General features: G+C 41.5%; 1 protein-coding gene across 2 annotated transcripts in view; it reads left to right on the forward strand.

Moving 5' to 3' along the window:
- Positions 1–2,000: 2,000 nt before the first annotated feature.
- The window catches only part of usta (uronyl 2-sulfotransferase a), a 45,221-nt gene continuing 23,131 nt past the window's right edge, over positions 2,001–24,090 (forward strand). The window contains exons 1-2 of one of the 2 annotated variants that reach the window (XM_025056652.1): positions 2,001–2,337; positions 2,793–3,468. In XM_025056652.1, coding sequence (XP_024912420.1) covers positions 3,237–3,468 — 232 coding nt within the window. In that variant the 5' untranslated portion in view covers positions 2,001–2,337; positions 2,793–3,236. Of the gene's footprint in view, positions 2,338–2,411; positions 3,469–24,090 lie in introns of those variants that run through there. The other variant, XM_025056651.1, reaches the window with a different exon arrangement.

The raw sequence follows: 24,090 nt of genomic DNA on the forward strand, positions 1-24,090 counted from the left end.
TTGTCATACTAATGTTCAAGAATTATTAAAATGTTAAAATTTAATATTTTAATGTGTACTTCAATGTAAACGTGAATAAAGTATTTGATTTTGCTCCTCTGTTCTAATTGTTCAGTTCTGAAAAACCTGATTCGTTTGTTTTTGGGTTTTGTTCTGATGAAATGTTTACATTTAAAGTGTTGTGTACTGTTGTTGTAGTTTTGGTTTCCATCTCCATGTGGTCCACAAAGGTTAACATTGGTCTTCTGATTTCACTTTTCAGGTTGATTTCTCCGCCTGAGCCACGACACAACTTCAACTTTCACCTCAACATTTTTAGACTTCATTTCCACCACATCAGAAAAGACCTCGGTGTGACCTGGTCTGTCCCTGGGGAACGTCATGTAAGTTTTCTCGGTCAACTTCAGGCCTCGTCCTGTCTCTGTGTCTGTCTCTGTCTCTGTGTCTGTCTCTGTCTCTGTTTCGTCTGACTGGAAACAGAGCCTCTGTTGAAGGAGTGTAATAAAGTCCTCGTTTGCTTGTGGCCTGTGGTTTTATAAAAAAAAAGTCTTCATGATGGCTCTTCTTCTTACAGCAGGTAGTTTCCACTGTGGACGAATGTGAAGAAGTAACTGTAAAAACCTTCTCTTCTCTTTGTTTTGTCTTTAGTTTTTTTTTTTCTTCTCAGCCTGTGTACTGTACATGCAGGTGAAATGACAGCATATAACTTCACATAAAATCATTTCTATTTTCTATTGTTATCTGTCCTTGTGGAAAAAAAAAATCTTTAGTTTAAACTGATAAAAGCCCATCAATTTCTGACTTTTAGGCTGGTTTTCACAGTATGACCTAATACCATATCCACCTTCACTCTCACCCTCTCTCACCCTTATCTTACCCTCACTGTTCTCAAGCCAATTCTGCTCCCTGCGCTCATGTGCTGTCACCAGTGAAAGTGAATGTCTCTCTCTGGGCGGTCGCCACTGAGCCACAGGACTGTTTTTCACCTCCTAACTACAGGTGTAGTCTAATGGTGGGTTTGGGCCACGCTGGTGTGAAGATATATGGCTCACTATCCTGACTGCTGCCCTGAGGGGAGAGGAAACGTACAGCTCCCTCACCCTCACCCTCACACAGTGGATTAAAACATGTCTGACTTTCTCAGCTACAGACACCATTTGATTTTTTAAAGGCTGACTCACAGCAGTCAACAGTGAAGGAATCTGTTGTCAGATGATGCTCTTAAAGCTGTATTTATTAGTCACAGAGAAAATACAGTGATCCCTTGCTATAACGCGGTTTACTTTTCACGGTTTCGCTACTTCACGGATTTGCATCGTGCATTGTGTTCTGCATTCTGATTGGCTAAAAAGTCACTCCGCTTCTTCTCTACCTGTGCGCCAATAACGTTGCGGTTTAATATGTACACGTACGTAAAACAGCTTGCCAAATTGACATTACGTACGTGCAAATTCTCTTGCAATTTCGAGTTTATCAAACCCCATAATGTCGACAAAACGCTCTGGACCGGCAAAAGTACCTGCGGTAGGGACCAAAAGGCAGCGGAAGATGCTGTCTATCGGTGATAAAGTAAAACTATTGGACATGCTAAATGAAGGTAAAAGCTATGCGGCTGTAGGTCGGCATTATGGAATTAATGAATCTTCCGTTCGTTCCATAAAGAAGGAAGAAAAAAACATAAGGAAGACAGCAGCAATAAGTTTTAATAAGGATTCAAAAAGGGTTGCAACTGCCCGCAACAAGACCAGGTAATTTGTATTTTTTTCATAATCATTTTTAATTTTCTCCCGTTCACGGTGGGCGGTGCTAATCTCCGCAATTTGAAGCCTTCTGTTCACGTTGATGATTAAAATTATTATTTGACAGTACATTACAGAAGTTATTTGTTGAAACGTTTCTAAAGTACTTTTATTTTACTTTATTTGTGAAACAAATGGTTGAGACTGTAAAATGGTTTGTTCGTTCTTTCTCTTCTTTTTCTGAGTATTTAATTGTAAAAAATGCCTATCACGGGTTCTTTTTGGAACGTAACCCCCGCGAAAAACAAGGGTTTACTGTACTCTCCTAATTCTATTAGCTGAACATAAACTCATTTGGAAAATTATTCCTGAACCGCCGTCTGTAGACTGCAGCAGAGACCAGTTTGTCACTGGATAGTTGTACTTGGTAGGAGCCGCACGGTGGAGGAGTGGTTGGTGGTCTTGCTTTATACAGCAGAATAAAGCCAACAATTCTCCTCTAATTGACTTTAGTATTAATGTGAGTGAAAATGTTGGTCCGTCTCCACATGTGACCCAGTGATGATGACTCCACCGCCCACTGGAGCTTATACTGTCTGTAAGTATATGTCGTTTTGATAGCTGCTAAAACCACAATGCTCATTTTATGCCTCCGTCCAGTGGCAGGTAGAGGGTGGTGCAGCTGTCACGCTGTTTGCTTTGTAAATGAAAGTTTTATGGGTCAATAAAATACAAAGTCAATTAAGATAATTACATTATATTAAAATAATAATATAAAATAAAGTCAATAATATCTCCACAGGGTTTAAAGTTGGAACCAGTGTTTCCACATGTCTTGGTGCCCTCATTCAAAAATTCTTCCCAGCCCCAAACTATTTTTTAGATCCTTCACTGAAATAGTTATATTGAACCATGCTGCAAGAATCACTTTAAAAAAAATCTGTGTTGAGATCAACTGTCGGGAAAATGTCCTTGTTTTGTCCTTTTGCGTGGAAATATGTATAAGTATAAGTATATGTAAGTACATGTACTTCTTGTATTTTCCTTCCACAGACAGACCTACGGACGGTGTCTGTCTGGGTTGATCAGGCCGTTCAAGAGCTTGGTCCCAGACCGAATGCGCTTCTTCGACTGAGCACGTGGTGGCGCTGTTTCGGACGCCGTGAACCCTCGCTGCTGCTCCTGTATGAGGTGGAAGTTTTTCCTCTTTCCACGTTCAGTAATCTGACACCCAACAGACCGAGCAGAAGGATGGACTCCTGATTCTGAAGGAGGGAACAGTCATTCAACGAGCTCCAGCAACAGGCGCCGAGCAGAAGCTCTACGCCGTGCGCCGCCACTGGACCCCGTGGCCGCAGCAGCCGTGAGGAGCTGGTTCCGTTGCCCGTCCGCTCCAAAGCCCTCCGACCGACCCGCCGACTCCAATGATCTCAAGGCGACAAGTTTTACTTTCCACGGGCGGATGGGTAACTTTCCACGGCGCTTTGTGAGGAGGAGATGATGAAGAATTTCAGCGGCAGTACCCTTCACAACAACAGCCAGACTGCGAACCACATACGGGAACGGAACAACAGAAAGTACAGCTTACTCTCCGCCGTACCACTGCGGTTCTCCCTGCGAGGTTATGGTTTCTGCATGGCTACGCTGTTCCTCTTCTGCTTCTGCTCCCTGTTTTACCAGCTGAACGGAGGACCCCCGAAAATCCTCTTTGACATCCGACAGTATCTGGGTAAGTCGACAACTTTTTTTCTCCCCCTCCTGCGCTCTGTGGCGCAAAATCAAAGCGCTCCTCCTGGATCAGAGTTGTATCTGTGTGTATATCTGCAGCCTCGCTGCTGGAAGTCTGGGAGCTCTGACCGTATCACGCCTCTGTCTGCCGTTCACACCCGGACAGTCGAACCGTGTGTGAACTTCCCCGTCATTTTCAAACATAACTGACACATTTTGTGTCACGTGTCTAATATTCGGGCTAATATTCTGAGGAATGCGTCCTCATTTACATCGGTCTACTGTCAGTTCCGACTTGTTGGAGCATGATAGAGCTCTGTTAGGGTGACTCCACCGGAGAAACCTTTGATACACACATAGTTCATGTGTGTGTGTGTGTGTGTGATGACTGACATCTCCGTTTGTGCAGACAGCTGCTGCTGCTGCTGCGCTCCAGACACACGGCGCTCATTACGCACGGCTGGCACCAACGGAACAGAACCCGATAGTGTTGTGAAGGTGTGTGTTGGTCTTTGGAGGGGAGAGGGGGGCTGGGGGGGTTCGAGTCCTGTTCCTGTGACCGATGCGGTCAGAAGTCACACGCATGACCGTCATGTCTGGCGGTCAGAGTCGGTGTGAACTGTGTACAGCAGCAGCAGCAGAAGTGTGCGTTAGACCTGGATGTTTCGTACGCGCGTCACGAGCCTACCCTGTGACGTCATAAACATCTGTAACAGAGCGAGAGCCGCTCACCGAGTCTGCCTGGTTCAACGTAGTTTCTGTGTAGACGTGAGTGCACGTGGACCTGGTTTGGACAACAGAGCTACAACATAATGTCAGGAATGTGTTGTTGTTGATGTTTTTTAATTCCAGTGTTGGAAAAGTCGTTTCTTTAATCATTCTAAGTGTCCTCAGCTGTTCGTTGGGTCTTTTTTTAAACATTTGGTTTAATGAAATTATTCGAGGTTTCTGTTCACACACACACACTGCAGCCTAATAAGATTGAACCAATTGCAGCAGTCATAGTTTGTTCCTTTTTCTAATTAAAAAATAAACAACTGTGGTCAGATAGTCTGGAGGAACTGTGGGTGGGTGGTGGGGCGTGGGGAGGGGGGCAGGAGGGGCCTGAGTTTACACGTGTGTGAGCCAATCCGAGCCTCTTCATCATGAACAGCAGAACAGAGTGTGCACTGACACACTCCCCGTGACCAGGGACATTTTTAAAGCCACATCACACATGGGTCTCCGGTTACCCATGTGTGACCCAGGAGTGATCCTTCTGTAAGATAAATGAGGGTCGGGGCCCACCTGTGTGACACGACCTTTTTTGCACCTCAGCACAGAGACCCTGGGGGTTTGAGGCATGTCACACTCCTCTTCTCTAATGACTTTTGGGTTTTATATGTCACAGCAACACAACTACAGCGTGGTGCCTCAGCTGTGCTAATGTTCGGGGTGTTTTTTGTTTTTTTTTTCAAAGTCATTGTCCATGTTAGAGCAGCGTTAGAAAAATTCACTAAAAATAGTCTTTTCCTAAAGTGTTGCCTTTCAGTCATAGACAGTTCCCTGCTCCATGTTCTGTCTTTGTTGGTACAGCGTGGACAGTAGAAATTGATGGAGGAGTAAAATTAGTGCCTACTTCCCGTGAACTGCCCCGTGATTGGACACAGTCTCCTGTGAGGCTACATTATTACCTGTGAGGTTATGATGAAGTGTCAGACTGTAATAAAACACAGAACAGTTGTTTCACGCTTCAGGAAACAATATTGAAAACAAGAGAATAACAAACTTGTCGCTCCCTTTACGCCCCCTGCAGGAGGTGACTTCAACCCCACTTTAATGTCCTCTCGGCCATGTGTTGGTTTTTTTTTTAGTAACATCATTATTTCATCACCAAGAACATGTGGTACAGTTAGGTTTAGTGAGCGATGATTTGAGAACAGATTGAAGTCAGAGTGCAACATAAGGTCAGAGCATCCGTTGTTTTCTTGAGCTGTACACCTCCCCAAAGTATCATGACTTTACGTCACTAATGACCGTGCGATATGTCAGGCTTTAAAAATATATATATATATATTCAATAGTCTGCATATTGTACAGTCATAGTTGACATTCACCAGACGTTACAACAATATGTTTGCAAAACACCAAAATATGAATGTATATTGTACATTTACGTGGTCCCTCAGTTCACCAGTTTCCCTCTCAGACTGACTGATTCCTTTACTGTTGAAAAGTTAAGAGTTAAATGTCAGAGAAATCCATGAAGTCGTGAAGTAGAGAATATTATCTAAAGGTTCTGGACTTGTACGTTGACAGAAAGTTTATGTGCAAAGAACTTTTTATTCATATTCTTTGGATCTTCACTGTCCTTCTGTCAGTTACAGACACATTGTGTGTCACGCTCAATCTGTCCCTGTCAGTGATTGCCGTGTTGTGTGTGTGTGTGTGTGTGTGTGCGCGACACTGAGGTGTGAAACAGCTTGTCATTTGAGCCATGAACTGCATCACTGTCACAAACGCTGCAGGGGTTTTTTGCTCACACGAACATCAGACAGAAAGTTTTGAATAAAGAGAGAATTCAGCCTTGATAATATATACATATATATATACATACACACACACATATATATACAGTATATATATATATATATATGTATATATATATATATATATATATATATATATATATATATATATACTGTATATATATTTCAAATACTCTGATTAGTTGATTTATTTCCCTTCAGCTGACTCCTGTTACTTCTGGCCGCCCTGTGCCAAGATGAAGGCGAGGATTTCTGTTGGACTGTGTGTGTGTGTGTGTGTGTGTCTATGTAAAGAGAATAGTGGGTTGATTTTGTACAAGTGTGTCTTAAGTGAGTGTGTGTCCGTGCCCTGCTCAGTCACACACATGCTGCAGGGGGAACAGACCCCTTCTTGTTCAGGGCCAGCAGGGGGACTTTGGAGGTTGAGGGTGTCACTCAACGTATAGCAGCAGAGGCTAAAACGGCGTGCAGACCTTTAGACCCTGGATTTACAGCCTGCCCTCCGCTGTTTGTTCCCCGCCGCTGACTCTCCCTCTCTCTCCCCCTCTCTCCCTCTCTCCCTCCCACACACATAGTGCCCACTGATAGCCCCTCCCTCGCACAAGCCTGGGTTTGAGTGATGTGTCTCCCTTGCAAAGGTGTGTAGCTCCATGGGTGAAAGCACAATCACACCTGTATACCGGCGGCTGAGCCCAGATGTTTGCCTTGGCCGAGCTCGGAGGTCTCCGACACATGATTGAGACCCGGCTTTTTCTGTGTTGGATTGAAGAATGGATGACTTGTTTCATTAGGGCCTGATTAAAACTGCTGGTCGACAAATTAGATCATTAGTCAGTCAGAAATATATAATTTTATTGAAACCAGCTGCCTCACCTAGGCAAAAAAACCAAACCTTGCCAGTTTGTAGCCCCAGAGTGTCTTTGTTTATCGTATGTTCAGGGCAGTGGTGGTTCTAGAGAGTGGCACAGGGTGACGGCTGCCAAATAATATTTAACATTTAAAAGTTAATTGTACCAAGGATGCATCGACACCAAATTGAGTCCCAGTTTATACTGTGACATCGCCAGAAGATTTTCAAACACGCTTCAAATTTCATATATAACACCACTGGGTTTAGTGTTGTTTTACGTATTTGATTTTTTGCATATTTATATGGCGACAAGTCACCGAAATTTATGATATTTAACCTCTAATCTCCAGCTTTGACCTCACGCCACTCAAATTCTCTAGCTCCACCTCAGGTTCAGGCAGGTAAAGTCCTTCAATTCTCCAAACTGACTGATTAAAAAGCGACATGCCAAATTCCCAGACATGTTTGCAGATGCGTTAAACTCTGTGTCGTCTTCTCAGATCCTTATATGAAGTCAACCTTTCAGTGCTCTTCTTCTCCACAGCCTTAAAGCACACACATAAATCCAACATACCAGGAACTGGAAGGTAAAATGTGTGAGTTGTAAACGGCTGGGCGGTGAAAGGGATTACACAGGTATGTGTGGTGGACACAGGAGGAGGTTCACCATCTCTCTCTCTCTCTCCCCCCCTCCTCCTTTCTCCCTCCCTCCCTCACAGCCACCCTGTCCAGAAAGTGGCTGAAGTCAAACTTTTCTAAGTGAACTCCGTTTAACAGCGTGTTATGAATAGCGGTGCTATTAAATTTTCTTTTTACAAGAATATAAAGATGAAGTGAGTAAGAATAGCATCTGAGGTGATTTGGAGGCAGACAGGCTGACCGCTGGGGCCAATCAGAAACGCCGTAACAAAATTCACGCCGTCTAACTTTATAGTCAGTTTGTTAATTACATACAGGACGATGGACATTGTGTTTCGCTTCTGTCTCTGCTATGTGCAAAGAGAGAAGAAATGAAAGAAGAAGAAGAATATATATAAATACATGCACATATACTGTATGTATGTATTTATATACATATATGTGCATGTAATGCATGTAATTTTAGCAGCAGTTCAAGGGTAGATGTTTATGCGTATGGATGGATGTTGTAGGAGGTGGACTGACATATGAATACTTCAGGGTTTCCTACGTAGATGCCTCAGACCTGAAGTTGAATTTTTCATAAATTTTCAAGCCTTACAGCAGCAAAATGAGAGGCCGTCATTAAAAGAATACATTTACTCTGCAGTCATTTCACAGGAGAGTGATTAATTTTTACCATCAGTTCATATTCGTCGTGTGTATAAAGGAACAAAGTCCCAGAGATCTGCCTGTTTTTGCAGTCTTAGCATTAAGAAAGTAATCGTTTGGACTATAAATGAACCAGGACATTTTTACATGCATAAATCTGTCTCTGTTGTTTTTTATAACATAACAATGTGATTTGTTTATTTAATGTAGAATGTATTCTGTGAAAGGAAAACTAACTATTTCTACTCCTAGTTCCATCAGACATCTGCAGCTGAAGTCATTAGGCCATGGTTAAGTTAAAAAAAAAACCTAAAACAAAGTAACTTTGGTCAGTGAGCCAGACACGAAGGTGTGAATTCTGGAACTGATTTCCTTTTCACATTTGGTGCACCGCTGCTGCTGCTGCTTCCTGAGGAAGGATATCAAAAAGCAGGTCATGATGTCATCCAGTCATATTCTCCTCTTCAAACTAGTGGCAGTGAGTGTTCACCTGAAGTGACAGGCTTCATATTTTATTATTATTATTATTATGTCAAGTAAGAAGGAAGCTTGGACAGGTGTTGGTCACACGGCCAGATGGAGTTTAAAAACAGGGGCAGCTGTTTACTGGAGCGCAGCTGGAAACTGGACGCTGTCTTCTTTTATTTCTGGCTCCTGACTGGAGGGATTCTCTGCTTCTTTATTAGAGTTTGAACACATGCGGCAAATAAAGCAAAACATAATATTGATCATTGTCATCCAGAGCTGCTGCTAAATGTGGCTGAAAGAATCATACGTTGGTGTCTGACACCTTGTCAGGGAAAGCATTGGGTGTAGCACCGTGCAAAACATCTCCAGACTGACATCATGTCCACTCTCCATGCCAAGACAATCCTTCAAGTTCTACCTTCCCCTGGTCTAGTTAAAGAAACAGTGCACTCTGTTTGTTGACCTGACTTTATTGAACACGCTGGTGTTCAGGTGGAGGAAAAAACACAGGAAGCTGTGGTTTAGTGGGTCTGACTGTCGACCGGAAGTTTGGGGGTTTGATCTAGAGGTGCTTGAAGAGAAGAAGATTTTCTCTTTTTTTAGTTTTGCAGCATAAAATGATTTTGAGGAATTAGCTTGGACAAATACAGTCTGCACATACATTGAACAGAAAGTCAAAAGGTATTTTTGTTTTATTGTCAATGTAATTGTAAACAGTTCTGCAAAGTAAACTATTGGAGATTTCCTTCTTGGACAAAAAAGTTCAAACCAGTTGTAAAGCTCCAAACATTTTAAGAGGTTTGCTTTGATTTAAAAATGGTTCGAGGGTTGGAAAAACTCAAAGTTCAAAAAGGGAAAAAACACTTTGTCGACCCTAAGATAAGTTTTCTTCCAGAACCTTCATAGAAAATGTTAACTACAGTAAGGGCCGTAGATTTCCCAACATGATCTGATATTCCTTTTCAACTACACTCCTTTTATGACACATCTTTGTAATATCAAACACACTGCAGCTCCTTTTTGTCAGTGCCTTGTTCTGAAGAACATCCAGCTCAGAAGGTGGCTGTTTTTAAAGAACTGTGTTCCGTTGCCAAGACACTGATGACGGCTGGTTGTGGTGACTTTAATGTCAGTGTCTGTGCTGCCGTTGCTGTGTTTGTGTGTGTGAATGGGTGGGTGGTTCAAGGCCCTCAGCCACTGGGTGGTACCTTGGCTAATGCATGTGAGGAGGCAAATGTCTAAATCCCATAATTTTGAGGACGATAAATAGAGGTCCTGTGAGAAAATGAGGCATTTTCCTGTCCTGTCATGTGAAGTGAGTGCTCTTCTTTAATCAGGTCTTCTGCGTTGGTACAGAGGGACTGGACCTGTAATCTGAATCAAGGCTCTTTCATGCCTGAATTAGTAACATGACAATAATTGCAGTCTGCAATGTTGATCTTTGGCTCAGCCTCAGCCTCCTTCATATCTTGGTGCACTGGTGTGGTTTCCCTTTTTGGGAACTTTTCTTTGTTTATTTTGGCCAGAGCTGAAGGTGCTCAGCATTCCTGTTTTTATTGCCCCAGAACACCCAACATGCCCAGCGCTCGTTTCCATTCAACTGGCCACATGTACACTTGTCATCAAACAGCAGGTCTGTGTGGTCAACGCCGTCCGCCAATTATTTTCAAATTTCATTCAGCGACTGGTTTTTGACTTTCCCGTCGCAGCTCAGTACAAATATCCAGCCTGAATTTGTGTGAGTGGTTGTCAGGAGACTTGTTAAGAGGAAACATGTTGCCTGGTGGTCAGCGACATACCTTGTTCATGGAACTTATGGCCTATCTTTATCCCGAGCTGCTCTGGCTGTTAGTCTCATTGCATGGCAATGAAAAAAAACATGTAGTGGATTAAAATAGAAGTCTTAAATATATAGGCAGGCAGATAGAACAGGGCTGCCCAACCCAGGTCGTAAAACCTCAGTGTGCTGGTTTGAGGAAATACGTTGCTTTTCAATTGAAGGCTTGACTGTACGTGCAGCTATTTTGGGCTCAGATGATTCAAAATAAGAACAGGAGCTGGAGCCTGACGTGCCCCGTTTATAAGGTGATACCGTGCAGAAGTCACACTGTGATAAATCAACAAAAATGTGCGCATTCTTGGCGACTTGACACGAATGTGTTTAGTAACTCCATTGTCATTGGCTTTAAACACAGTTAGGTATTGGGTTCTTCTTCCGCGACCCTCTCGAGACATTCACTGACAGAACGACTCCAACCTGAGGGTAAAATTGTTGGAGTTTTCAGAGCTGTCTGAAGTTCCTCTTTTGTAAAGTGACACCAAAGAACATATCATCTTTCTTCTGTAGCCTTCAGCCCACCGCTCTCTCTCTCTCTCTCTCTCTCTCTCTCTCGCTCTGCACAGACCTGTTCCCCAGAGCTGAACAATGATTTGTATGATATTGCCTCCACTTATTTTCATACAAGTGCAATATTTCTACCACAATCAGCTCCAGGGACTGGCTGGTCACTAATGGAACTGAATGGGATATGGATTTAGGAGAGACCATTAGTTAATGTTTTATTATTACGGTGCAGAATAATGGAAGCCTTGGAAACACATGTTTTTTTAAAGGAACAATCGAAAATGTTTTGGACTTTTTTAAGATTTGTTTCTCTGCATATCTGAAGGCCAGAGCAAATAGAGCAGAGCGAGAAGGACGTCCAGTGGCAGCTGCCACCTCCCAACCAAACACAGTCCTGTATTATTTCTTTCTGTCACTCAGAAAGTTATAAGTCTGTAACTCAGATGAGGGCTCGGAGTAGACTGGTTTATACTTACTGATAACCAAAGGTTCAGACAGGCCTTAAGGAGAAATGCAGCAGAGTTTAAGATGTTGCTGTTATATTTTTATTGAATGCCATCTCCAGAAACTGCTCACTTTTGGAAGGTAAAACATTCTATACTGAGATTTTTTAATAAATACCGAGATATCTCAGAGAGATGTTTCGCATTCCACTATACTTCACATCAAAACACTTAAATTCAGCAACCATCCAGAAGGGATAAAATTTTTTTTTTTATTTCAAGGCGCTGGCTTGTTTGAGACAGATTAATGTATTGATGGCAGAAGTAGAGGGCAGACTCTAAGAGGACGGTTCTGAAGAGCATTTTTCAAAGGTTCAGTTGGAATGTCTTCGTCCCCCGTGGAAAGCAAACCACACCTGAGCCCGATCTCACACCTCTGTCTCAAAATGTGCCTCTCTTCGCTGAGAGAAACCCTCCATTGTCTCTCAGGACTCCTCTTCTCTGACCTTCTCCAAACACTCTTCACAGTGCCTTCTTCCTCTGCAGCGACAGAAGTGCAAACAGTCTGTGGCAGCCCATCATAAACATCCTTAAATATTCACACTGTCGTCACATTAGCTACTTTTTGCAAAATCCTTTTTTGTGTGTTTTTTTTTTGTTCCCAACCAGAATGACCTCAGCTGCTGTGGTACAGTGGAGCTGTAACTCTGTACAAATGTTTAGGTCTGCAGGAGCACCACATTTTCCAGATGTTTTTCAAGAGACATCTCGAGTGAAAAGTGACACCGTCCAAAGTTAACAAGGTCTTCGTCTAAAGACACACAAACACCCAGATTCCAAAAAGAAAAAACCCCCCCCCCCATCCCATCCCCGTCCGGTCAAGCATTAAGGTTGACTTGTTTTTCTCAGCAGGGGATTGGTTCAGAGAAAAGTCAGCAGGCGTCTTTAATGATGTTTTTATCTACTTTCTAAAATGGAACTGAATTGTTTTAGCTCTTTTACAGAGGGGATTAGGGGAACGTTCTCTGCCCCGGGCTGCACTGGGACTCTACCAGGTCAATGGTCACATCCTAATTTGTGTTAAACCCACTTCAAGGTTAAATGGGTAACTTCGCACAGTAGTTTTAATGCCACTTCTTACACACACACAGTGTTGCTACAGCACTTGAAAAGCCATTAGCCATCTGGCCTGGTTCACTGGCCCAGATCCTGGTTGTGTAGTGTTTCCACAGACCTGGGCCAGAACAACCTTTCGTACTGCACCAGTCTGCTTGGGACTGGGCTGAAATGATGCCAGTTCCATCCATCTAAATCCATCCATCACAGCAGTTGGTGGGTGTAGTTCTTCGGTACAAGTTCTCACCCCAAGGACTGCCATTCTCCCACTGTTTTTCCAGTCTCTCTCTCTCCCCACCCTCTACCTCTCTCTCTCTATTTTTCCATTGCATCCCTGTCCTTACATACGTTTTTTTTCCTTTTCACGTCTTCATGCTCTGTATTTCTGTATTTTCTCTCTGTACTCCTCTTCTTTCCTATTCTGGATGTCTGTGCTTAAGTCCTTCCCAGACACAGAACACTTTGGCTGCAGTGTCGTCCTCATGTATGGTACAGGGCCACATTCACACAAACGTTACACACTGTGTCACTGGGTGCACTGACTGCCGGCTGCCAGCTGGGATGTTTGTGTCTCTAATCGCTTCTTGCACTTCCAACACAAACTCAAAGGCAGGAATGAAAAACAAACTGAGGACTACTGTGTCTTCTTCACTTTTGTGCAAGCCTCATCATGAATTCATTATCGCACCAGCTCACAGTCTGCTATTAGTGTTTAATGCTGGTGCTGAGAGAGTGACGTTGGCTGATTACTGTCTAAAGTTGTCTTTCTGTCTGAGTGAAATTTATGCATGTTTTTCAAAATGGCTTCGGGCAACAAGTGATTGAACTTAAACAACTTAGAGAATCAAAACTAGAGCAGTGAGATGACAGAACACAGTTTAATTGTCGCTCATAAAGAAGAAAATTACCTCTTGAGTAGAGTTGCTGTGAAACTAGACTCTACGACGGTGGTTCCCAACCTTTTTCTTTGTCTTGTGAACCCATTTTGACATCCCATATTTCTGCTGACCCCAGAGACATCTTGTTTTTCTGTCTAGAATTAGGTATGTTGAACAGTGTCGTGAACACAGAGCAGCCCGATCTGTGCACAAGGTACTCAAAGGAACCCAACTAGTGCAGTCATGTGATCACAGCCCCCAATCAAGGTCATCTTACATGCTGGTCATGATGCCTGTGAAAGTGAAAGAATACAGTTGTTCAAGACTGTATGGTGTTTTATCAGAATATAAAAAAGAAAAATAATTAGTTGAGAAAATATTTGTATCAGTCGTTTTGTTTTTATCAATTACTAGACACTTAAGGTGACCCTATTGGAATTCCAGGCAACCCCATGTGGGGTCGCGGCCCTGAGGTTGCTCTACCATCATTCCTTTCTCCTGCAGATATTGTCAGTGTCACATATCACATCTGTTTCCATCCCCTAGTTTTGTATGGTGGATACAGTGTGGGCTGCAGCTTGTAGCCGAGCGCTGTTTTGTCTATAATAAGCCGCTCCGTTCTAATGAGCTGTTCCTGAAAGGCTGCTGCAGCGAACCGCTGACCACCAGCTAGTGTAGCCTAGCCCACACTGCTAAATTAAAGAGAAGCTTCGTCTTCAAGGCTACGCTTAGCTGGAGCCTGGGTTCACAGACGGCAGTGCATTTCTCTGTAAGGAGTAGTAAACAAAACATTTGTCAGAAAAAAGGGGAGAAGTACATTTTGTTTATTTCGGTCGGGCTGTTATGGTGCACCGGGCTGAAATTATATGTCTGCTGTTTTCCTGTTTTCTTCATGTGTGTATGGACATAGTAACAAGAACACTTTTAATTTTTAAAAAGTACCAGAGATTTTTAAAAATCTTTTTCTATGTTTTATTATAAAAAAACTTGCAGGATGTACCTTTAAATCAGGTCCAGTTATTGTTTCAAAGAATTCGTATTCATTCATTCGTTCTATTAAAACTGTCGGATAACTTTACATATAAATGAATATTATATAAAAATATAAAACGTACTGGTAATTCAAAATTATACTTTGACTACTTATTAGTCTCAGGCTGGTTGAACCACCCCCAGCTACCCCCCACACAGACACATACACACAGACACACTGTCATTAATGCAGCTACACATATTGCTCAGTCACGTGTGTGTGGTATAGACAGTGGTGTAGAAGCTGCTGCTCGTCTATTAATAAGAGCGGAGGTTCCCCGTGGGCTGGTCTAAATGAGAGGCTTGAAGAAGGAGCAGTGGACTGGGCTGCTGTGGGTTATTCCCAGTGTCTGCTCCTATGGAAGGCCACACCGTCAGAGCAGCTTTCGAAGAGTTTTGTCTGCTCTGTTCAACATCCATTCATTCACCAGAATATTAACTGCTTTATCTGGAGACAGGTGTGTCATGGCGGGGGTGCCCTTGACTTTGCAGCTTCCTTTATCTCTCCTCTCCTCTTCTTCTTCCTCCTCCTTATCTTTGTGTCTTTTTTTCTTTAATCAATTTGACAAAGTCAACTCCCTGAGCACCCGGAGTCTTAGTAGGATACACCAACTCTTGGCTGCTGTGTTTATACAGCTGGAGTCATTTGCCCACACAAAATCTCAAACATGACAAGTTGATTATAGGCCAGTGCAGACTGTCTGAGGCTGTGAACTATGACCAGCAGCTTATGGACAAAAAAAACCCAGCAGTGACCACGAATCCATATGGACAAATGTGTGGCCGGTGCCCCGTGTGGTTTTGTGATGACGTCTGTTGAGTGTCAGAAGTATATTAAGGTTAAAATGTACCGTGTCCAGCCCTTACAAAAAAAAAGTACACTGTGAAAGAGAGGAGGGCTGTTATTATTAAAGAAACAGTGCATTTCATTCTGCCTGAATGTTAAAATGCATAAAAAATCTGAATTGTATCAGAAGTGAAATAACACATTCATTATTGACATCCCTATTTAGAGAAGACTGAGCGTTATATCACTGCAATCAATCACTACGACTGCAGTCCAACGACAACAATCTAATTATCAGATGCAGTTTCATAATGAAAGGCAGCTCTTGCTCACTGCCAGTCCTTCTGTGAGTCAGTGTTTGGCCTGAAGTTGAATGTCTGCCCACGTTTCCAAGAGACCAGTCAAGGGTGAGAGATTTTTCCTCACCTTAACAGTGCACTGCTCTACCAGGCAGTAATAACTTGAGTCAACAGCATCGGCGTGTGGATGCAGTGTTTGTTTGCCCCAGTCTTGCATGTATATGCAGAATAACTATCTCTGTGTGTGTGTGTGAGAGAGAGAGAGAGTGTGTGTGTGTGTGTTCATGTTTGCTCAAGCAACACAGAGTGCAACGTTGATGAAAATATGTTCCAAGACAATTAGTAAATAATCTTTATTCAGAGGGGAACATTTGATTTGAGGCAATTTAAGTCTTAACTCTTGCGCTGTGCAGTTTTTTTTCATGGTCATCTAGTTTCTAGAAAAGATAATAAAAAGTCTGATCTGGCCAAAAGGTGGCCATTCAAGATTGAATAAAAATGAAATGTTTTCTTTGTGGCACCTTTTAAAATGACAACATCTGACTTGAACTCAGACATATGCAGATGTTGGATGTTGTCTCTAACATGGATGAACTATTGCCCCTCTGACATTTGCTCCCACTCACAGAAAACAGGGAAAAATCCACTTGGCGCCCCCTGATACTGTAAGAAAACCCACTAAATAATGAAAATTAGGTTCCTAATGACCTGTAATATGTGCGTATAGCTTTATTGCTCCTCCGTCAGAGCTTGTGGTTTTGGGCCTTGTTACTAGAAATGAGTCAAAAAAAAAAAATGTTGTCAGCCTCAGAGCCACACAGAGCACGTGTCCACATTGTTGAATGTTCTCAGTTGTGAGGGTTTATAAGCTTCATGCATCTGAACCAGTTAAAATGACAGCAGTTCAACGTTTAAGGTCATAATGCTGGCAGTGATTATGAAAAGTGAAAAACAGAGCCCTTTGGAATGAACATGGAATGAAATTTAACAAATGAGAGAGAGAAAAAGAATAAATCATATCTGTATGATTCTCAATTTGTATCACAGGGCAGTATTTTTTTATATATTCCTTTACATATAGATAGATAGATACTTTTAATCCTCCTCTGTAAGTCGCTTTGAATGGAAGCGTCTGCTAATTGCGTAAATGTAATTAATTCTAAGGGAGAAACGGACGGAGGAACGGATGTCAATATGACCCTTTTTACTGCAGATCGGACGATGAAAACGGACGGACGGACGGACTCTGGAAGTGGAAGCGTTCATTTCCGGTTAAAACAAAAAACGCCGGGTTGAGATTGGCGTTACATTAAGTTATCATTCTAAAAAGACGAGAAAGCTTGCTGAAGTTAATAAATTAAAAAAAAAAAAAAAAATCTCGCCAACAGGATCCAATCGACTGATTTGGACAAAAAGGCTAAGTATGACGGTAGGGGGAAGTCTTTACTATTCTCTGCTTTGTTTGTATTGATTGGGTGGCCAGGATTGATTGTTGGTTAATTTGGTACCTGCGCTGCAGTGTGTGGTTTCGTTACATTTCGCATCCGTGCCAGGTGTTACGTAAACACTGAATGTGCTTCATGTGATTGTTTGGCCAATGTTATGATGTGTACACAGTGTTGCTTAGGTACATTAGTCAGACAAGCTAAGACCCAACGAGAGAGAGAGAGAGAGAGAGAGACTAGAAAGCAGAGATGTTAAAAAAATCGTATGAAATACGGTATTCACTACCGTATTTGTAATATTTTTTAAAATGTTGGTCATTAATTCATATTAATGTTGTTGTTATGTTGACTAAATTGGGACAAAAGAATAACTTAGAATAATTTAGTCACAGTACTAAGACTAAGATTAAATAAAATTTCCCTGTCAAAATGATCAAAACTTTTGAGTTTCTGCCTTTTTCCTGTGCCTTACTAAGAGGGGTTAGTAATCATGGGTTAAATCTGATTCAGTGAACTTTAGTTTTTGTAACACACCACACTCCTGTTCATGTTTTAACCACAAGTTTAGATGTTGTGACAGATTGCATGAATCATTCAACCAAATGTCAGTTGACGGATGACGTTAATGTGAAGTGTCAGCGGTTGCTCTTGAATCTTGCATGTCTTTTCTGCATGTTTGGTGTTTGAGCTTCCTGTTAACATCTGTGTTATTGTTCCTGCAATTGACACTATTTTCAGGATTAGTCACATTAACGTCGGAATGTGATGATTTGTTTTCAATTACACAAGAACTACATAAGCGGGCGTGGTTAGCTGTTTCATTATGACTAATTTACAGTGCAATGCCACTTCCACCTCATTTGTTTGGTTTTACGGTTATTACCGTTGACCATAGTCAGCAGTGCGTACAGATTATGTTTTGCTTCATATTGTGGCTTTCAATCTGATTCATCATGATGGTGTATATGAGTTTAAAATGCCCCTAATTGTTGGTGTGGTACACAGACGGTGCCAAGGGCTTCAACTATAAATACTTCCCTGCGAGTCTTGGAAGTGTGAGCTGCCATCTGTTGTTTATTGCTAGAATGTTGCTCTTTGCTCTCTCTTTGGTCACTGTGAGCCAGTCAGATGCCAAACTTCTGTTGCCGCGCTCACAGCTAAAGGTTCAAACAGTGTCACTGCACTGACATTATTCACGAGACACGAATGAAATAGATTTAAATCTACATGGAGATTAATGGTTAAGTCAAACAAACAGATGCTCTACAGGGCAGAGTGTAAACCTGTTTTTGATTATGAGCCTTACATGCTGCATTACAAGTTAAGTGACACCTAGTGGTGCATAGAATGCAGACGCGAGAATAATGCTTTGTGAAGAGATTTATCAACATTAAACTGATTTACCAAAGCTAGCTTTAGATTTGTCTTTTCTAAGAAGAGACGTATTAAACTCTGTTCAACAGACTGGGACAGGTGGCAGTCAAATACTTATTTGAATATAGACACAAAGGACCAAGGTGAATTGAGAATCTCAGAAATTGAAAAACTGTACAAACATGTCTGGGGTACTGACTATTTCAAATTAATTTGTATAAATAAATCTATATTCAAGTGGTGGCAGAGGGTTGTCAGGTTGATTCCAGGCCTTTGCTCTAGTTAGCTTGACGTCACTGCTATTAGTGGTGGATCCACATGGTTTAACAGAACTATTAGAACAAGTGGGCTATGTCCATTTCCTGGCGTTGTTTGGGAGACTATGAAGAAAGAGAAAAAGTCATGATTGTTTGCGTGTTTCTCCACTGATGATAAAGAAAAAGTCATGATTGTGTGTTTCTCCACTGATGATGTCATGATTACAAAACATCCTTCGTATGTTGTTTCCATGTGACTGTGCTGAGTTGTTATTTTGTCTCACAGTATTCTGGGAGGTACTAACACAAAACAAGGGAGTGGTGACTTCCTTGTTCAGTGATGGCACTGGTCAGAGCTGTGGTCTGAGGTGGAGTTTATTCACACATGACTATTTATGGAATATGAAAATGGAGCCAAGGACTTTTCAAACCATCCTCTGTTATTTGTGATATTTGGAATTTTGCAGATCTTACTTGTACTTGTACTGTACATGTGAAACGCACAAAGAACAATACAGCCGAGCAAAAGGAGTTGAACGTGGAGAGGGAGAGTAATGGTTTGGAAGAGTTTAATTTTTCCCAAACGGTAATTAGGCAGATGAAATATTACCCAAATATATTTATGACAATGATACATTATTCACATTAAGTAAGGCGCTGACCTTATTAAAATGAATCAGGAATTCAAAAAAATGTGGAAAATCCACAGGCATCTGGGTTTTTTTTTTAATCATGGTTGGCGTTCATGTATGATTTCCTCACATCAGTGTTTGGCAGCTGCAGAATTCTGCTGAGGCACCTCAGCCAATGTCATCTGTCAGTTTGTGCTATACTGTGTGTAAGTGTGTGTTTAGTAAGTTTCCGTTGCTGCAGTTACTCCTGGAGTAAACTGTGATCAAAACTTTCCGACTAAGTGTGTTTAGATTTTTCATACATTTTGAAATGTAATAAGGTGAAGTTTTGGGTCGTTTATCATTTTATGTCACACACCTTTCACACACATTATGATGAAATGTATGGCAGCGCTCATATGGCCTTTTAACTGACAGATAATGCACCGACCTTCAAGGCCTCGGGAAGTTTCGCAACAGGTATGCTGTTATGATTGACATTGCCAAGCAGACTTTAGAAAAGTGCTGTTGCTCAAACAGTGAAGGAGAGCGTTCGCGGTTAAGTCAAAAACTTAAAGACATATTACATTTTTTCCATATGCATGTTTAGGTCTAAACACACCTGAAATCCAGAGACTTTTTATTACATATTGTGAAAGCTGACTGATTTATATATATATGTATTTGAAATAGATTACCTCTGTGTTAACATCACACCTTTCTGTGTGTAACAGATTTATGAAAGCTCGTCTGTTGGAGCCCATGAGAAAAGTAGCACGTTCCAGTCAACCAAAGTCACACATTGTGTGGAGCTCGTGCATTGCAGCCCTCAGTGGAAATAGTTTTTATGACATGGCTTCACTTTTGACAAAGCTGTCCATAAAACTATTACAGTATAACGGGAGTTGGACTGCCGCTCTCTCATTCCATTCCTATTATTTTACTCTGCACCTCCGTTCTTTATCATCTGGCTTTCAAAGACTCTAATTTTCCCTCTCTCTGTCTCTTGTCCATCTCTCTGTATTCCTTCTCTCGTCTGGACCACACTCCAGTGTGATAGCTAGCACCACACAGGCTGTTTTCATGCACTGCTGTTTGTTCGGCAGTCTGTCAGTTCCCGCTGCAGACACCGAGATAGAAAATTATCGCTGCAACCAAATCAGTTGCTCCTCTGCTTCAAACATCACACATGCTCACACACACTGTTACAATTAGGATCCTACCGTTGCTTAACAATAGACAGAGGGATTGGTGTCTATCCCATAAGACGGGTCTTTCCTACAGCTGGATAAATCCCATTAGCCAACACTCCCTGTCAGGAAGCAATAAAAATCTGTCATGCACCTCGGCCAACGTTATTCTTATTAATAATTTTCCATCATTAGGTAGTTTCCTATTTTAACGCCAGTAGCACTTTAAAGGAAATGCCTGGAGGAGGTTACGTAGGGTCGGGTAAGATTGAGTAAGAAGCAGTCAGAGTATACAGAGGTTTCTGGTTAGCGTCGGTAAACATGGAGTATGGCCCTTATTATCCTTTCCCTGCAGGGGTGCTGTACCCACAATGACATGTCTCCATTCCTGATTTAATGAGCTCAAGATCAAATGCTAATATGTTTAGCTTTACTGTATATGGTAGTGCTGCCCTTGCTGAGAACCATAGTATTGAAATGTTGGCTAAAACACTAAAATTAATATTAGCAATGTGGAAAATTTTACTGCTTGGTTCTTTCCAAATTAGATTTGAAATGATGTCCAGCAACTGGAAAAAGAAGCTTTTTTACAGACTTATTGCTTACGTAGTAATTGTCTCTTGTGAGCTGATCCTGCCCCATCCCCTGCCTTTAGTTTTCCTGCCTTTAGTTAGAGCGTCACCTGTTGTTTTTTTTTTTTTTTAATATTTTCTGCCACCTACAATATTTATTTTAATTTGAGGAACAAATTTCAATGTTTTGTTTTTTTTATATTTTCTGCCACCTACAATATCTATTTTAATTTGAGGAACAAATTTCAATTCCAATTTCCAGACCAAATCTAAAAGCTAGCATTCCAGTGGTGTGTCAAACATGACCATGAAATGGTTCTTATGGTTTAGTTTAATATAAAATGAGGCTGCCGTCTCAAATGCAGTTATTCAAAGGTGATTTCAAGCTACGTCTTCAGTGTTATTGTTCACAGAAGCCTCTGATTTCAGCAGTAATGTGTTCTTGTCTTTCTGTTTAAGGGGAATTTAGCAGAATAAGTTCCGGCTCCTTTTTCTTCTACAGAACAAAGCTGATTTAAAAAAGTTTTGCCCCTTTCCTTTTCACCTTTGCCCTGTCTGCCTTTCACTTTATTTCCTCCCTGTTCTCTGAAGCCCAGGAGCTGCTTTTCCTGAATTGAATTCTTGTGTCACGTGACGAACCTAGAAAAACTCTGGTTTTCTGAAGGAATTCCTTGACTCTCTGATCCCACCCTTCTATGGTTGATTTCTGTTTTCCCCCTGTTGTCCATATGTGCACATGCCTCCATGGCTGTGGGGGGTATTTGATTTTTATGAATTTCTACATGTGTCTGTGGCGTGTTGTAAGGACACATTTATTGGTTTTTGTTTGTTTTTCTTACTATTTTGTATCGTAAGACAACGAAAACTTTTTCTCCTCTGACCTGAGATGAATACGACAATGTCACTTGAATGGACCCAGATGTGAGGGCGTACCCTTTCCTCCCCCGCCCCCCCAACGCTCAATAACAAAGCTACGTATTTCCTGAAGTGTCAAGCTATTTATTTGAATTATAAATCACTGGTGCATCATTCTCAATCACCACAGATGTGATTGTTAGTTTTATGGGTGTGTACGTTGCATTGTGTGCATGCGTGTTAGCTAGGGGGCTGCAGAGTCCTATATAAGACCTGGTGGTACATCTCAGACCTGGTGGTACATCTCAGACGCACAGGTGTAGGAAACAGGTACATTACATAAGAAAACATTACGAGTCTCAAACACGGAGCACAAAGTAACGTTGTGCAGCTTCAGACGACACTAGTTGTTCCCACTCTGTTTTTATAAAAGGTTGTTGTTGATTTTTTTTTTAGGCAGTTCACTGATAAGGCAGAGGAAAATAGAAGACCAGCATCATGACAGACCAGCAGAAATGCAAAGTACAGGCTGAGATTCGGTTGTGCCACAGTCTAACAATATCTAGATTGGTGATGATTGTGCAGTTAGTCAGAGTGCGCACACACCCAGATCCTCACATCTATCTTTAGGAGATGACTCAGCAGAATCACAGCAGAATCTTAAGACAAGGGTTAGTAGCTGTTTACCGTCTCCACTGCTGCTTGTTGTCTGTTGACATTTTCGTGATGAAAGGGATTGTAATGACACATTGTGTGATGCTTTCCTTGTTTTGCCTTCCCAGTTCCTCTGACCCTGGTTCTGTTACCAACTAGATTTAGGATGTATTTTTGGGAAATTGTCTGCCTTGTTGCTGGTTAAAAAAAACAAACAGTAAAGGTTCACATCAGGTTTTGTACTACGTCCCCTGAGAGTCACTTCACGATCTGCTGCATAGCCACAACGGTTTATGAGAAGTGAAATATAAAGGTACAAAAAGGGGAAACAGGCTACAGGGAACCAGGTCTGCAGGAGGTGCATAAAGGAATCTGAACTGTTACTGTTTGTTTGGTAATTTCAAATATACCACAATAGCAAGTTTTTTTGTGCTTTGTCTTTTCTTTTCTTTGCAGTCATGCAGGTTGTTGTGTTTGTTGTACCACTGAGGCAATTTAGTGAAGAACATTTCATGTCTGTGAAGGTCCAGGTCATTTAATCCTAAAAAGTTTAAAAATAAAATTGTTTCCCTGGGGCAGAATGACAAACATTACAATGTTAATGTGGCTGTATCATCTACATTTTTTATTTAAGGGACTGGCAGATGTGAAATGGAGTCTGGCTGCTGCAGACTGTGTCGCTTGCATTTTATGCACCATTAAACAGAAAACACTAGAAAGCCTAAGGTCAGTACAAAAAAAAGATCAAAATAGGCCAATATTCCTTCATATGTTTTAATGCGCAATATTTGGACAGAGCAGGTCAGACAGCTTTTCACCATTGAACTCTATTTACTCCCTTACATTGTATGTTTTGCCCATCACCTCTTTCCACATTTACCTTTCTGTTAGCTGTTAGCTGAGCATTTGCTGTGTTGAATTTATTATCCGGTCACCTCAGTTGGCAGTTGTTGTTGTTGTTGTATTTTTTTGTTGTTGTTTTAATTGTTGCACATGGCCCTAACTTTAAACCTTAGAATATTTAGAAATAACGTGCACTTTGGTTCAAAACACACACATGTCCCTTTGTGCAGCTAACAAGATAATGTGCACTTATGTCTAGAACATGGCATATATTGGTTTACCACAAGACTATAATGAGTGATTGTTGTAACCATAAATAACTTTTTAGGGTTTCATTCTTGTCCTGTCGTTACCATTGTTAACTACTTTGTTTGTGTGTAAAATACCCCCCGCAGTCACTGCAGCTTTGTTTTAATATATATATATACAGTATATATATATATATATATATATTTTTTTTTTTTTTTTCTTGGTTAAAACAATAAAACTTAATAGGTCCCCTCCATTTGACTTCTTTTATAGGCAGGTGTGGCAAAAATCTCTGGTCAGTTAAAATGGCCAACGGCAGACCGTACAAGGGCTTTGGTTCTCTTTTAAGCAATAGTGCAGGAAAAGGCTGACCAAGCCTGCAGTTTACCAGAGGTCACTGATGGCAGCACAACTGACGTGTGCAGTACGGTTATTGTAACATTGACTCAGCCGCATATCAGCTGTCACGAGGGAAGGAAGTGCAACGTTTGCTGTATGACTTGCTTGATGACTGATTACTTCTGCATCCTTATATCTG

This window comes from Cynoglossus semilaevis, chromosome 7 (assembly GCF_000523025.1).
Source record: "Cynoglossus semilaevis isolate Cse_v1.0 chromosome 7, Cse_v1.0, whole genome shotgun sequence".
Classification (NCBI taxonomy): domain Eukaryota; kingdom Metazoa; phylum Chordata; class Actinopteri; order Pleuronectiformes; family Cynoglossidae; genus Cynoglossus; species Cynoglossus semilaevis.